We start from the raw sequence: 15,590 nt of genomic DNA on the forward strand, positions 1-15,590 counted from the left end.
CATAGGAGCCACTGACAACTCAAGAAATCACATTCTCTTGTCAGAACTCATTCCCCAGGTCCTTGTCCCACCCACTAGGTAGAAGGTGACACATGGAACTCAGAAACCAGAATACCAAATGAAGCTCCCAGTGTTTATTATTTGTAATCAAATACACAATCGCAGTGCTATTTCAAACCAAGGCAGCCATTAAAACAGAGCAACAAGCCCTTTACACAAGAAAGTCATCTTTAAAAACCCAAAGAAAGAAGCCTAGTGTAAGGCAGGATGACATTTGAAGAGTCCTCAATGAATCTTCACGCAGACTTCCCACCCCCAAGAACATTCATTTATATCTTCAATCTTCCACAGCTACAAAGGCACAGTGAGGCAGACAGCTATTGCTTCTGAGAGAAACATCAAAGAGGCCCAGGGCGATTATTTTTCCTGAAGGATCTTGGGGAGTTGAAATAACAGGCTCTTCTCCAGGGGTTGACAGCGTGGCAGGGAGGGGGCCTTTGCTGTACTTCACCTTTGAAGAGAATAAAAGGCACTCGGTGTGGCATTCTCCCTCGCAAAGAGAGACTGAATTCAAGCTAACACCAAGAAATGTTCTAATCAAAGTAAACACTAAGCCTGTTCCTACAAAAGCTGTAAGGAACACATGATCACACCCGGCCCTGTTCCTTTCTCTCGCTAATCTCCGGAGTCTTAAACATAATCTTTCTGCATCATGAGGATAATTCCAGTAAGGTGGGAATGACAGCAATCCTGAAGCCTGGGGGCTGGTGTTGTTAAAAATGACAATGCCCAACAATGGGAGAGCGCTCGGCATGAGGGAGGCGGGCCTGCAGTGTCCCAGGGCCCATTATCCAAATCCCCGCTGTCACGAGGCTGAAGCAGGGGAGCACGGGTTGTCAGACGTGAATGCGTGCGTGCGAAAAGACGGACCTTTCGCTCAGCAGTGCTCCAGCTGACACACACCTATACCTCCATCGATTGGGTCAACTTCCAGCAGCAGTGCCTGACCCTTTGGCATTGCCCCTGTGACATTTGTCATTTACGGTTTACGCCGAGAGCCACACCATTAAGTTACCAAGAAAACAGCCACACACACACACAAAAAGCATCTCAAGACGTTTTAAGCTTGTTTATAATCATGTGTTGGGCTGTACTAATGGCTGTCCCATGACCTGTGAGCTGAACGTGCTGGCTAGTGTAGGTCGTCCCAGATTTCTACGTGTTGAAACACGTCACAGCTTAAACAAATCATCCGAATCTGGTAAAGCCACCAAAAGGGGGGAAATGGACATTTTACTAAAGTCAGTGGAAGTGACATCACAGAGTCACTAACGCTGTAGCGCTGTCCTTTAGTGGAGACTTGATGGAGTGGGAACAGAAAACAGGGGAGGGAAAAGAGACTGGGGGGGATGGAAATAGGGATTTCAAAACATAAAAGATCTGCATGCCCAAAGGCAGCGCAGGACAGACCCACCATAGATGTCTTTGCCTAGTGATGGCTACAACCCCCCCCCCCCAGAAACTGAGTGTCAGACACAACCAGGAAACTGTTTCTCAAAAAGTTGTGTAACTTTCGCTCTTCTCTCCCGCACTGCTCCTCTGAAAAGGCAGGCGTGTGTGTGTGTGTGTGTGTGTGTGTGTGTGTGTGTGTGTGTCTGTCTGTCTGCCTGCCTGTCTGTCTGTCTTTCTGTCTGTCTCTTCTCTGCCTCTCTCTTCCCTTCCACCCCTCCTGTCCCTGGAGACCTGCCCCCTTTTCCCATTCCCTTTCTTTCAATAAAACTTCCCATGCCAAAAAAAGTTATGTAACTTCCCTTGATTTCCTCAATTTTATTCATTTTTTATGCATTCTAAATCACAGCCTATCACTTCATTTACAATACTAAGATTCATTCCCCCCCCCCCCACATCAAGTGCTAGTTGGTCTGTAAATGTTGACCATGAAGCATATATACTGCTCTCTTGGCAGGGCTCTCTGCCTGCAGCTAGCCAATCGCTTTGTACTCAGAGAAGATCCTCTGGGGTCTCCTCTGGAATATTCCCTAACGTTCTAGAGAATGAATCTCTAGCTGGCTCAAGGTCTGTCGATCAAAATGCACATCTAACGTTCTACATCATCAAGACCTTTATCAGTGTTCCCTCCAGTTTTAAGCTCTAGGAAGCTTCACACTGGGTCCAGGAAGAAAGATACTAATTTATGTTTATGGGCTGGTAACTGTAGACAGAAGTTTCTGTCCTGCCGGGTCCTACAGCTGTTCAGTCCCAAATAAACACACAGAGGCTTACAGTAATTATAAACTGCTTGACTGATGGCTCAGGCTTCTTATTGGCTAGCTCTCTCTTAATTAGTAGCTTGTTTCTATTAATCTGTGTATCTCCACATGGTATCTCCCGGTGATACCCAGACCTCTTTCTTCCTCAGCAGCTACATGGTGTCTCCCTGACTCGCCTACAACCTTTCTCTATCCCTGTTTGGATTTCCTGCCTGGCTGCATCTTGCCTGTCCATTGGCCAAAACAGCTTTACTCATCAGCCAATAAGGGAGACTCATATTCACAGCATACGGAAGGACCTCCCCCATCAGGTATTCGTCTGTTGGTACTCATGCTGGAACACTTACTTTGCACCTGGATTAAGAGTGGCCTTGCACCCTGGTCCCTGCTCCGTCATCCTCTTCCGTCTCTCTGGATTTCAGTGTGAAGACTTCTCCCTTGTAGGGTGCACGTTGCACTGGGGTAGGTGTGCAGGTCTGAAACAGAACACATTTCATCCCTCGCTTGAATTCCAAGTTGGCCGCAGCTCCCTTTATGATCCGTGGGAGCAATAACCCTGTGGGGTCTACCATGTGCATCCAACGTCCTCACCCTCATCCCTAGAGAGGCAGAGACATGGGCTCTCCAGGCCAAGCCGGCTGGCTAGACTAGCTAATTTGTGAGTTCTGGGCTCAAGCGAGAGACCCTGCCTCATTAAGCAAAAGTGGAAGAAAAAAGGAGGAAGGCGTGTGATGTAGACTTTGGGCCTCAGCATGAATGACGTGTGTACACACATAGGCATGTACCTGTGTCCACACACATCCAAACACCCACATAGGCAAGCAAGAAAAGAAATTCCTTGGGAAAAGAAAAGAATGCACACTCTTGTAACTTTATATCATTCCCTTCAGCTCTTTTTTGTCATTCTGTCTTTTTCTTTCTTTTTAAAAAAAGCAATATTTATCCCAGTTGCCTGTAGTCCCAGAGTTCTTTCTTCTCCCCCAACAACTCTGCAGACATTTGGCTGCACAGTAGAACACTTCACATATATTCTCCGCTTTCCTGGTTGCTGTGGCACAGAACAGGCCTTCCCCGGGACCTCACCTCTTTAGTGACCCACAAGGCAGCACGCTAACATGGAGTTAATTCGGAACTTGAAGAGCATTCTGAACATTGTGAGCAAAAGAATTCACGGGAAGTAACCACATCACTGTGTTTACAGACATGCATGTATCTTGGTTGATGAACCGAGAAGCTGTCAGCTTCACTTGTTACAAGAGTGGGCTCTGGAGCTGGGTGGCTTGAAGAGTTCCTCATCCCTTGCTCCAGCTCCCCTAGAACTAGCTGTTGTGAAAGGCTGTACTACACTGTAGGGCTGTTGACGGGTTTCACATAAAGCATGTGGAGCATTGCCAAGCACGGAATATGTTCTGTCTGTACGGTACTATGCAAAGACACACGTAAGCACACACACACACACACACACACACACTGTTGTGGGCTGCACTTTGGAGACTCAAACTAATACACTGATCAGTGGTGTGGACTTTGAAGTGGACCAGGGTAGTCATTATTTGTGGGGAACTGACAAGTTAGTAAATGCCTCTGGGCCTGCATCCTCATCCACGAAAGGGTGAAGGAAACCCATCTCTCAGAAACGTGAGATGCTCCAGAGGCAAAGCATTCTCTTCACTCTGTCACAGAGCAGGGCACAGACAGCTTTGGTTGGGGAAGGTGGAGCACGTTTCGTTCCGAGCGTCAGGCTGGGCCTCTGCCCTCTCCTAGGTCGGTCAGAGGCTTTCCTGGGTTCTCATCACGGTTTCCCTTCATCCTGGCCCTGCCATCTTCTTGAGACATCCAGACAGCGTCTGTCTCCCATTAGCGCCACTCAAGTGATGCTCTTGTCACATCTGGGACTTTAAACTTAGCCGGCCCCATGGTCTCTGACTGCCTCCTCTAACTCAGGCCTTCGCTGGCACGCCTCTCCCGCTTGTGGCTCTACGGCCAAGCTAGGAGGTATGACGCGCCACTGCACCCCACACAGTTACCACCCAAAGCAGGGCACTTCCGAAAGTGGAAATGACGCTTACCATGGTAACAGCCATAAACCAGGCCTTGCAAGCGAACCGAGATTCTTTTCCCACACTCTCCTTCCCCCCTGTCTGGCCTATTGCTTACCGGCCTTGCCTTTCTCTCGGTTCCTCTCGGTAAATCCCGTGGTGTGCTTCAGTGAGTGCTCCGGGGAAACTAGCATAAGCGGGCAGACATTTGTGCATGCATCTGCGTGCTACCTGGCCCTCCCCAGCCCCTGTCCCGATACCTCTTTCTACAAGAGTTCCTGGACTTCAACTACTTTCTGTCTCTTCTGAGCACCTTGGGAACAGATCACAACACCAGTGATCAGGCCAAGGGTGCCGGGTCCTCGGCATTCACAGTGGGCTTCTTCCAACACAGTGGTCCTCGACCTTCCTGATCCTACACTGTGACCTTTAATACAGTTCCTCGTGTTGTGGTGGCCCCGTGTAATGACCTTTATCGATACCTCATTGCTGTAGTTTTGTTACTGTTACAAATCACACTGTAGATATCCGTGTTTCCCCATGTCCTCAGGCTGCTCAGCTGCCTGCAGATCCCTTCCCCGGATCCTAGCCGCAGACTCAAGACCCACACCGTATGCCGGGCTTTTGCAGGAAGGTCTAGCCTACGCTTCCCGTAACTTTCAACCTTTTGATGTTTTCCTTTCCGTAGAGCTGGGTTGTAGAAGCTCTGCCCTGACTAGACTCGAGTCGTATCCATCTCTGTGCTGTCCCTGGCTCCTACTCTGTGTGCATCTTGGAGCCTCGAAGACAAAATGGCGCTCGCCCTGCAGAACCCACCGACAGCGTGCTGTCAGAAGCCCAGGGGACATCCGTTTTCTAAGTAAACGTAGCCACCTACCACCGTTAGGAAATCGAGTCTCCACCCTTTCCTCCATTGTGAAGTAGGAAGTGCCAATATGACACAGACCCAGATACAGCAGGATCTGGGGTTCAATGTTCAGAGATTATGCTATTGGCTCACAGACTCCACCCCAATTTCTCTACCTAAAGGATGCCAGCAGACTTAATTCTCAGCAGATTTTTTAGTGCAACGTAAAACCCATGGGCCTAGGTGAGGGCTGAGATGATCCGGGTTGAACCCAGTAGTGGGATCAAACTCCCACCTCAGCGACTCTTGTTCTCTGCTCTGCCTCACTGGCCAGATTTCTCCAGCTCTCTGGCTGTTTTCTCTTGACCTTGATCTCTGAAGGTTGGGGTCCCTGAGTACTTTTCTCTGTGTCCGACAGTTGCCTTGGTGACCCTGGACCTGGGAATTTAAATCTATATTTGATGACTCTTAACTTGGTCTCCAGCCTCTATCTCTTCCATTCTAGATTTCCCCGTAAAAATAGCTGGAAGACCACAGCGAAGAGGTGGGGGAAAGTGGGTCATGAACGAAGACTTGGGCACACACTAGGAGCTAGAGTTGAATGATGCAGGATATGAATCCTTTGGCATCAGTGACTGCTGGCTTACTGGTCCCTGTATCCTAGTACCTAGGATCATGCCTGATAATAAACAAGTGTTTGTGAAGTGAGGGGAGGATGCTTGGGGACTGGGCTTCTGGGAACTTTTCATTATTCTGTTGAGAGCAACATTATTTGAAATTATTCATCAGCTCTCTCAAGTTGAGTCTCAAGACGCCGGGGGCGCTCTGGACACATCTGGCACGGGTCATGCTGCCTCTCCAGCACACCCTAGTCAAGGTTTGGCCATCACACCTCAGCAACAGTGGTTTCCATCTGAACAGTGATAATCACATAAGATGGCTTGGAGGTAAATACGTGTGAAAGACTGCCCTAAGTGGCACAGAAAGCAAAAATAGCCCTCGCTTGACAGAATATGGGCAGATTGCTTTAGCAGATGAGAGTTCAATTTGAGTTCATCATATTTAATTAGGATTGTCATTGCGACGTGTTAGTAGAAAGACAAAATGAGAATTCTATGCAGTGCTATGAATAAACATTCATTTCAATCATCGTCATATCTACATAATTACAGACATGCGTTTCGGTTAGGTGATCGGGGGAAGAGGAGCGAGTAAATTGGTAGAAAATGCGGCTGCATTGTCTACTGAGGGTGGAATGGGAGGTGATAGGATTTCTGAAAGTATCGTGAACAATAGAGAAGCCTCCCTAGACTTCAATGGAATAACTGATACCATGCCCCTCCTCCTCCCCCGTGGGACCAAGACACTCAAACATCCATAAAAACAACAGAAACTCCAAATGCCAAGCAGCATACGCTGGCCTGACCTCAAGCGGGCAGAATGAATGACAGCTGCCTGAGGATGAAATCCAACCCCTGGGGAAGCCAGAGGGTTTCGGACACACCAAGCTGAGCTACCCAGTGGTTCCCAGTGAGTCACTACAATGTGAACAGCTCCTGGGTTCAACAGAAGAGAGAGGGTTCAACAATGAAAACAGATACATGTTATCATTCTTAAAATATGCTGTGAGCTATTGCCCAAAGACAGAGCAACAACATTGAATGCTCTTACTTCCGGGGCTGGCTCCTCTGTTTTTTTGTTTTGTTTTCTTGTTTTGTTTTCTCCTGAGACAGGGTTTCCCTGTGTAGCTTTGGAGGCTGTCCTGGAACTCACTCTGTAGACCAGGCTGGTATTGAACTCACAGAGATCTGCCTGCCTCTGCCTCCCAAGTGCCAGGATTAAATGTGTGTGCCACCACCGGCCAGAAGTGGCATCTTGCCTTGCCAGTGAACTTGTGGTGGTGGCCACACCCTTTGGGCGTGGTTTCAGGTGCAGACTTGACCCATTATAAGGTAGAGGAAGGACTGACTTGCCTCTCTTGGTTTTCAGAGAGCATTAGAAGGGCAGAGACTGCATATTCTGGGGCAGGAAGACTGTGGCAGTTATTTACTCTTATCTGTGTAAGTGCTTCCCTGATAAATACCTATTGATCATTTATCTTGGGTCTGGGGGACTCATTTAAACCCTGTCTTCAACCGCCCGGCTTCCTCTGAGACCCTACACACTACAGATGGACGACTGAGAACCCATTTGAGACATAGGAGGAGGAGCTATACACTCAATAGGGTTGAAACTTTATGATTAATATGCGTAACTGCCAGCCTCCCTCTCTGTCTCTCTGTCTCTCTCTCTCTCTCTTTTTTTTTTTTTTTTTTTTTTTTTTTTTTTGGTTTTTCGAGACACGGTTTCTCTGTGGCTTTTGGAGCCTGTCCTGGAACTCGCTGTGTAGACCAGGCTGGCCTCGAACTCACAGAGATCTGCCTACCTCTGCCTCCCGAGTGCTGGGATTAAAGGCATGTGCTGAGCCTCCTTCTCTTAATCTGTAACATAGGACCACCACCACTCATCTTCGGGGTTGTAAGAATTAAACTATGGCACCCAATTGATGCTCAATAAATATTACCGGCCGAACAATGTTGAATGGTTAGATGTGGCAAAGAATTAGCACAGGTTGAGTTGCCCCTGGAGACTAGACAATTTTTATGTTTTGAAGTATTTTGGTTGGGCACTCTAGCTATGAAATTTGGCATTTGAAATGTCCTAGTTGTTTCAGATTCTGGAACGATCTCGGGTTTCAGAGACAGTCTCCTTCCAGCAAGCAGCAATGGTCTGGAAAATAGTTAACAGCAAGGGTTCTTCTTCTTTTCTCTCCGTACTTAACATCTGAGTTGCGGCACTTGCCTGCCTCTGCGAAGCCAATGTGCCCTTACTGAAGGGACCAGCCCCCCACCCAGCCCCCCACCCAGCCCCCCACCCAGCCCCCTGCTTCAGCCGCCATCACAGGCTGCAGAAAAGACTCATAGGCCTCTGACTCAGCACGTGTCTGAGCTTGCTGGGCCTGCCCTAGTTACTAGGAGATCAGATGCCCTCCTCGAAAGAAACCAATCAGCTGGCGGGACTTTGCTTTAGGAACCAGTGCCCAACAGTGACATTCAGAGCATGGCAACCGCCCTGGGAGGGCCTATGAGCCATAGCAACCAGTTGACCAATCAACACAGGATGGACCGCCCAAGCCCGGAAGCTCACTAATCCTGAGACTGTGGCGGACCCCCTAGACACTCCCCTTACTCTGCCCAATTAGGTTCAGGGTTTCTCGGGGGTCCTTCTCCCGCCGTCTGACACAATGAACAGACGAAGGGCCTGAGTTAATGCAGTTAGCTCGCTAAGCAACAATAAAAGACTCTTTGCTTTTGTGTCGGAACGGGTCTCTTGGTGATTTGGGGTTCAGATTCTGGGCTTGCATAAGGCTTATATCTGCTGACAAGCTTCCAGCTGACGTGAAGGAGGGCGTGGATAGATATGTGCACAGGTCCCAGCATACACCTAGCCTTTGCTTGACATTAGCCGTCAATCCCATGGATCAGGACTGTATGGCAGTTGGTGACCTGAGTTAAGTGACTCTCACACTGCCACCTTGAGAAAGGCATTGACAAACTGTAATGCTGGAGATGATGGAAAAACACCCATTCCAAGGACTGAGTCCAAGTCATCCCCTCGATTTTCTCTTATCTAGAAGGAATATTATGGTTATCGCTGCAAAGATACAAGAGCTTTGGCAGCAGTGTCCTGGAGCCGTACATCTCTTCTCCGGGAAGCTGTTCTGATTTCTCTATAAACTGCAATGTGACCGTCTTCTCCTGACAGAATTGCAGTTGCTTAATACCGAAGACAGGAAAGAAAGAAGGGCTTTGAGAATAGCTTAGGGAAGGCTCATATTTTCAATCCTTGTTGAAAATTATAGTGCTCTAAATACACAAAACTTCCAGGGGTAAAATCCATTTGAAATTAAAGAGCTTTCTTCTGTGTTTGGTAAGGAATTAATAACATGGCATCTGTTCATTCAGGAAACTTGAAATATCTAAATTTCTGTTACTGTCTTCATTCCTCTTTCCTTCCTGTTAAAACTCTTCCTCGAATGACTTTTAAATGTAAATTTTAAGGATGTTTTAGTGCCTCATCTTCTTATTTTAAAAGTTCTTGGAAAGATTAGTTACCTATATTCAAAAAATATTTAAAATATTGTTTCCGCATCCCTTTATATTTATGGTCTTGTACTTTGTATTTGATTTTTCAAAGATGTTTTATGTGTATAAATGGTTTGCCTGCATATGTGTCTGGGCCCAGGAAGGCCAGTAGAATGGATCTGATCCCTTGGAACTGGAGTTATAGTTGGCTATGAGCCACCGTGTAGGTGCTGGGTCTAAAACCCTGAACCAGGGTCATCTGAAAGAGCATTAGGTGCACTTGTCTGTTCTGCCATCTCTCAAGCCCTAATACTTGTTTATTTTTAAAGGCACTTATTTTTATCTTGTGTATGTCACATGGGTGGAGGTGCCGGTGGACGGTATTGGGTCCTTTACTGTTGAGGGTGCAGGAGGTCACCAGTCACCTGATGAGAGAGGCTGTTGGGAACAGAACTGGGGTCTTCTGGAAGGTCAGCAAATGCTCTTAACATCTGAGACTTCTCTCTTAGCCCCTTGGTTCCTTGAATATTCAGGTTCCTGATCTTTAAAATGAGGGAAAGCCACCACCCTTGCCTGACTGTGCTGTCGCAGTTGGTCCTTAGCAGTGTGGTGATGGGAGATGCTATTCTGTATGTGTTTCTCTTATTGGCTGATGAATAAAACACTGATTGGCCAAACAGGAAGATAGGCAGGGCTAGGAGACGAGGAGAATTCTGGGAAGTGTAGGCAGAGAGGAGTTGACATGTAGCTGCCAAGGGAGTCAGAGGTCCAGACCCTTCTCCAGTAAGATAAGGCCATGTGGAAATACTTAGATTAATAGAAATGGGTTAATAATTAAGACAGAGCTAGCCAATAAGAAGCCCTAGTTCTTCATAACTATTATGGCGTCTGTGTGTTCATTTGGGGCAAGGTGGCTGCGGAACAGGGAGGGAAATCCCACAACGGTGGGGTGTGTCTTCAGGAACACTTGTTAGTGTTAGAACTGCTTCTACTTATGGCACAGACCAGCAGAAACACCTGGGATCCTTGCTGTCAGTGTTGGCATTTCTAAATGAGTCCCACAGCAAACTCAACTCCATATTAAACACCATCCCTGTTGACTGAGATACACTGTACAAAGAACTCTAGGGCCAGGGTTTGGCCCAGCAGGAGATGTAGGCTTAGGATCTGTTCTGGGTGTCACCCACCATGGAAAGAAAAAAAACGGGGGGGGGGGAGATAAAAATAGATTTTCGATGGTTGGGAGGAATTTAAAGTATTTAAGAGTACTGGTTTACCTAAGCAAAACCTTAGGAAATTATTTGAAATTTGGAGGTACTTTGTATAATGGCCTCTTGGAAATCTGCAAATAAATTCACAAGATGTTACAAACCAAAGAGGCCATAAGAACTTAAATTAAAAACAACTAGAGAATTCTGGAAGGAAATACACATTTGAAAGGTGGACAGAGGAGTAAGTTCCGGAAGGAATCCATGTGTTACAAAGACCCTGTGGGGGGTGAGCATGAGTGACCCTGCTGGGAAAAGAGAGGCCAGTCAGACAGTCTTGGGAGGCTTCATTAGCAGAAACTCACCCTCAAAATAAAGAAATCTAAATTTTTTCACCTAGCCTTTTTTTAAACAATATTTTAGTGCATTTGGTGAAATTAAAAAATATTTAAATTGTTGTACAAACAAAATATGAAAATTCAAGATGAAATAAAAACAAATAACCCTTTTTGTTGTTGTTTTCTCAAGACAGGGTTTCTCTGTGTAGCTTTGGACGCTGTCCTGGAACTCGCTCTGTAGACCAGGCTGGCCTCGAACTCACAGAGATCCACCTGCTTCTTGCTTGTCACTGAGTTGTTACAAAGACTGTGGGCCTTCGTTACAGAATCAGTTATGGGAAAGCAAAGAGACGGGATCGGCATGGATTAATTCTGACATTAAAAAAAATCTTATCTGAGGGTGGAAATGTTTAATTTTCAGGTGAGAAAGCGGAGCCCAAAGACGTCGAGGAACTTGCTCTGGTCACACCCCTAGGCAATGGGGAGGATTCATCTCAGATCTCCCTTCCCCAAAACTCTACCTCTCGTGATTACCCTGAGAAAGCACCTTGCAGATTTTTAGCTCAAGAGAGCTCAGTTTCTCAAGCTGAGTTAAGGTCCCCAAGGGTGTGCAGACAGGCCACGCCCCTCGCAGTAGCTCCAGCCAGTGACTGGGGGCGCCATCTGGAGCTAGGAGCCTGAGAGGTGATTCAGTTGTCCCCAAACAGAGCCCAGCCCGGTCTGTCCTACAGCCATCCACACCTGGTCCCTCACTTTCCCATCTTCTTACCTCTCTCAGATCGCTCCTCAACTGCAATCTCTTGGCTCCCAGTGTTTCACAGCTCCCTTTTCCTATCACACGTGTCTCCAACAATCCCCACCCCCTAAGTGCCTGGATCCCTGTGGCCTGATTCTTGGAAGAACCTGACTGCCACAAAGGTGAATAACAGGTCCCTACCCTGGGGAGGGTCCAGGGATTCAAGCAACCTGTAGGAGACACATCTGCAAGCCTCCGGCTAGAACAGGAGCATGTTGAACCCACTGTGACATGATGCCACCATAAGGAAAAATAAATCACAAACCTGCTACCCAGGGAGGCTAAAGGGCGCCGCCGGTCACTGCGGTGGGGCTGGCTCACCTGGTCTCGCTGCTTGATTCGGTTGTAGATGTACTCAGCAAACGGTTTGCGGGGGATGAACTTCCCATCTCCTGCTGCGACGCTGAAAACGCCTGCTTCATACACCACTCTGCCTCTAGAGATCGTCACCAGGGGCACCCCGTGGCAAACCATGCCCTCGAAGATGTTGAAGTTAACGGCCTGATGGTGAGTCTGGGCTGAGATCCTCCTGCGTTTGCAAAACCAGAACAAGCTCAGATCATCACCGGAGAATAGAGAATGTTACAAGAGCGCTGATTTAGGAGAAAATTCAGCCAGGCGGGGTTTCATTACGGTACCAGGAGCTTCCAAAACAGAACAGAACAGACCGCTCACATTTTATTACAAAGTTACTATATTCTGGAAAACCCAAGAGACACATCTTTAATGTAACGGATGAAGGTAGACTGGGAAAGGGCATTGCCTGTCATGTTGAGACTTAAAAAAGTATTTCAAAGGAGAGCACATCCCCTCCTTTTAAGGCAGAAGACATTCTGAACGCAGATGGGCATGCTGGCCCTGCAGGGTGTTGACCCTGACAGACACAGGTGAGGCTTAGTTGACCCATTTTTACTCCTGCCCTTCCAGGGAGAACTTACTTACTAAAATGAATTTACTAGCTAGCTATGAAGGAAAGAAATATATTTTGAAAAACTTCCCTGTGAATGGCAAAATCAGACATTTGAGAACAATTGGAATACATGTATTAAAATAATCATTTTGTATTGCACGTTTGCATAGTTACTACCAAACCCAGTAGCTTATTTTAATTTTGCTTTTTACATTGACAGATAAAACGGTGTATTTGCTGTGGACAACTTGCTATTTTGATGCACACTTTGGACTGTCTAAATAGCTAGTTAACTGACAGATTACCTCGCACGACATTTTTCGGAAAGAATGTTTCTTTTGTTTTGATTTGGTTTGGGTTTTTTCTAAACAGGGTTTCTCTGTGTAACAGTCCTGGCTGTCCTGGAACTCACTTTGTAGACCAGGCTGGCCATGAACTCAGTGAGATCCACCTGACTCTGCCTCCTGAGTGCTGGGATTAAAGGCGTGCGCCACCACCGCTTGGTGGAAAGAGTGTTTTATATCCGCTATGCGAATGCTTCTCCATTGTATCAGCCCAGGGATAAAATTGCTGGGTCAGATGTTACTTACATGCTACAACAAAAGGCTCTTACAGGTGACAGAACATTTCGCTGCCGAATAGAAGGAAATACAAATATAACCATAGCTTTGTATACTGAGGAGGGAAGCGCTCTTTCAAGGGTTCGATTATTGAGTGGAAAATGAATACCCATAGCCTGAGTTAGGATAGGATATAAATTGATGATAAAAGATTAAAAAGAAAGCAAACAATCAACAACAAGGAAACAACTTAGAGGAAGGCCAGACTTTGGGTTTGAGTGTCTTCTTGTGACTCTTACAGTGTGTGTCAAATATTCCCACAACCTGAATGCCACCTTCCTAAGATTTATGGCCACAGTTCTGTGGTTCTTACAGTAGGATGCTCTTGGACTGGCCCTTTCCAGCACTCCAAGGGGACCCTCGTCCCAGGTGAGCCTGTCAGATGAGGGTTTCTTGCAGCCTAGGAATGGAGGCCAGAAACAAACAAACTAAAAAGCAAAAAGAAAAGAAGGAAAAACAGATCTCAAGCTCTTACCACTTAATAAAATCTATCAAAGTCAAACTTAAAAACAAGCTTTAAAAAAAGCAGTTTAAGCAGCAGCAAGGCGCTGTCGTGAAAGAGCAGGAACAGAGGAGGCAAAGGGGAGGCAAGCCGTAAAAGCCACTTCTGAGGGCTACTTCAGAAGATCACAGGGCAGACGACACAGCTCTGCCTTTCTGCCTTTCGGTGGGATGAATGAAAGGACCAAGAGCATCTTCTCTCTCGTGAGGTCTTCTAGATCTGCCCTCCATACCGTTCAAGTTTGGATCTTACTCACTTGGTGTTCTCAAAGACGCTTAAGCCGGACATTTCTGTAAAGACTTTGCTTATATTGCAAAATAGACGAAGTTCGGCAGTCCAGAAAAAAAGTGCGCTGACCGATGCGTTGGCGAGGTTGCCGTTGCCATCCGACAAGGTGAAGGGGTTAACAATGCATGCTGAACCCTGTGTGTACTTGCACCAGATGGTGTCCCAGGGAGCTGAAGGGAGAAGGGGACACAGGCCCCACCCCTACCCAGAAGCAATCTCCAATTGATAACCGCCTGCCAGTGAAAATTCAGTTTTCTCCATGGGAGTCTAACTGGAGAAACAAAGTCCTCTTGAGGGTAGGCTGAACGCTTTTTACCCTATAGGTCCCTTATAGGTCCTTTACACACTGTGCGTGTGTGTGTGTGTATGTGTGTGCATACGGCTTTAAGTTTAGTGTTCTTATGGGATTCCTGAATGTGTGACTAAGTGGGTCTCTGCATCTATATCTGCTACTTACGGCTTCTCTTCAGCTCTTTTCCTTTAGTTTGCTTTGTCCTATTCCAAGACGTTAGTTTTTGTCCTGCCTTATTTTGTTAATCATCCCTTAGAACGCTGCTTGTTTTCTAGTAAGACACAGAAAAGGGGGTTATCCCGGATGGAAGGGGAGGAATGTGTGTGGGGGGGACCATAATCAGGATATATTATTTGAGAAAAAAGATATATATATGTATATATATACATATAAATATATTCAATAAAGGGAGAAAAGATTTACGCTGATGAAATAATCCGTTTAAAAAGAGGCCATGAGTTTAAAGGAGAGTTCAAGGTGTCTACAGGAGTGTTTAGAGGGAAGAAAATGCGTATGGAGAAATGAAGGAGTGGGGGAGAAAGAACGGGAAAAGTCAGGGGGGGAACCTCTGAAACGCAGGAGAGCCCCCTGATGGATCCAGAACGGTCTACACACAGAGGCTGCCGTTACAGTGCCGTCTACGCGCTTGCCGAAGCGTAGCAATTCCCCAGTGACTGACTCTTCAATGGAGCATTTGGCATTTGTGGAAGATAAGAGGAATATTCCAGGGGAGCAAAAATATTTTATACTAAACAGAAAGAAAGCAGGCCACGGGCCATGCACACCACCTCGAGAGAGAAAAACATGTGTACATGCAGACAGATATGAAAGGAAATATGGGGTGGGGGCGTGGATCCGGGTGCTTAGACCCTTTCTGCGACTTGTGGTGGGATTTTTTAAAAAGGAGATCCACATGGGAAACATCAGATCGGATTGCTCTGCTCCACGCCAAGCAAAGGCCATTGCTTTGATTCCCTGACCCTCAGAAAGGGGACAATCAGAGACCATCTAAGGGAGTCTCCGTTATATAAAGGCAGCTAAAAGAATTGCTTCCGCTTTCACAAGGAAGGTTTCTGACAGGGTGTCATCGGCACCCATCCTTTCCTTCCAGCCAGAGCTGTGACTCTTAGGAGTGTTCACAGTCTGCATCTTTGAGCTTGCAGCAAGAAAGTTACCCTGAACGCACCCCCCTCACTCCTACGCCCTGCCCCCTAAAACTCTGCCCTCTGCCGGTGTTCTCTCAAGGAAATGATAAGGGGGGGGGTGGCAGTCAACGGCCCTGCTTTAATCATGACACATGTCACACGAGAGCCTCTGAACGGCTGCAGTTGTTCTGAATGAGTGACGGAAAGAGTT

General features: G+C 46.9%; 1 protein-coding gene across 2 annotated transcripts in view; it reads right to left on the reverse strand.

Annotated features, from left to right (window-relative positions):
• Dpys (dihydropyrimidinase) overlaps positions 1 to 15,590 on the reverse strand; it is a 96,593-nt gene that overhangs the window by 20,887 nt on the left and 60,116 nt on the right. Inside the window, exons 8-10 of one of the 2 annotated variants that reach the window (XM_005072629.4) lie at positions 11,944 to 12,151; positions 2,618 to 2,746; positions 120 to 511 (exon numbers count right to left, since the gene is read on the reverse strand). In XM_005072629.4, the coding sequence (XP_005072686.1) occupies positions 2,630 to 2,746; positions 11,944 to 12,151 (325 nt within the window). In that variant the 3' untranslated portion in view covers positions 120 to 511; positions 2,618 to 2,629. Of the gene's footprint in view, positions 1 to 119; positions 512 to 2,617; positions 2,747 to 11,943; positions 12,152 to 15,590 lie in introns of those variants that run through there. The other variant, XM_040730468.1, reaches the window with a different exon arrangement.

Source organism: Mesocricetus auratus, unplaced genomic scaffold (assembly GCF_017639785.1).
Source record: "Mesocricetus auratus isolate SY011 unplaced genomic scaffold, BCM_Maur_2.0 Super-Scaffold_100023, whole genome shotgun sequence".
NCBI classification, from domain to species: domain Eukaryota; kingdom Metazoa; phylum Chordata; class Mammalia; order Rodentia; family Cricetidae; genus Mesocricetus; species Mesocricetus auratus.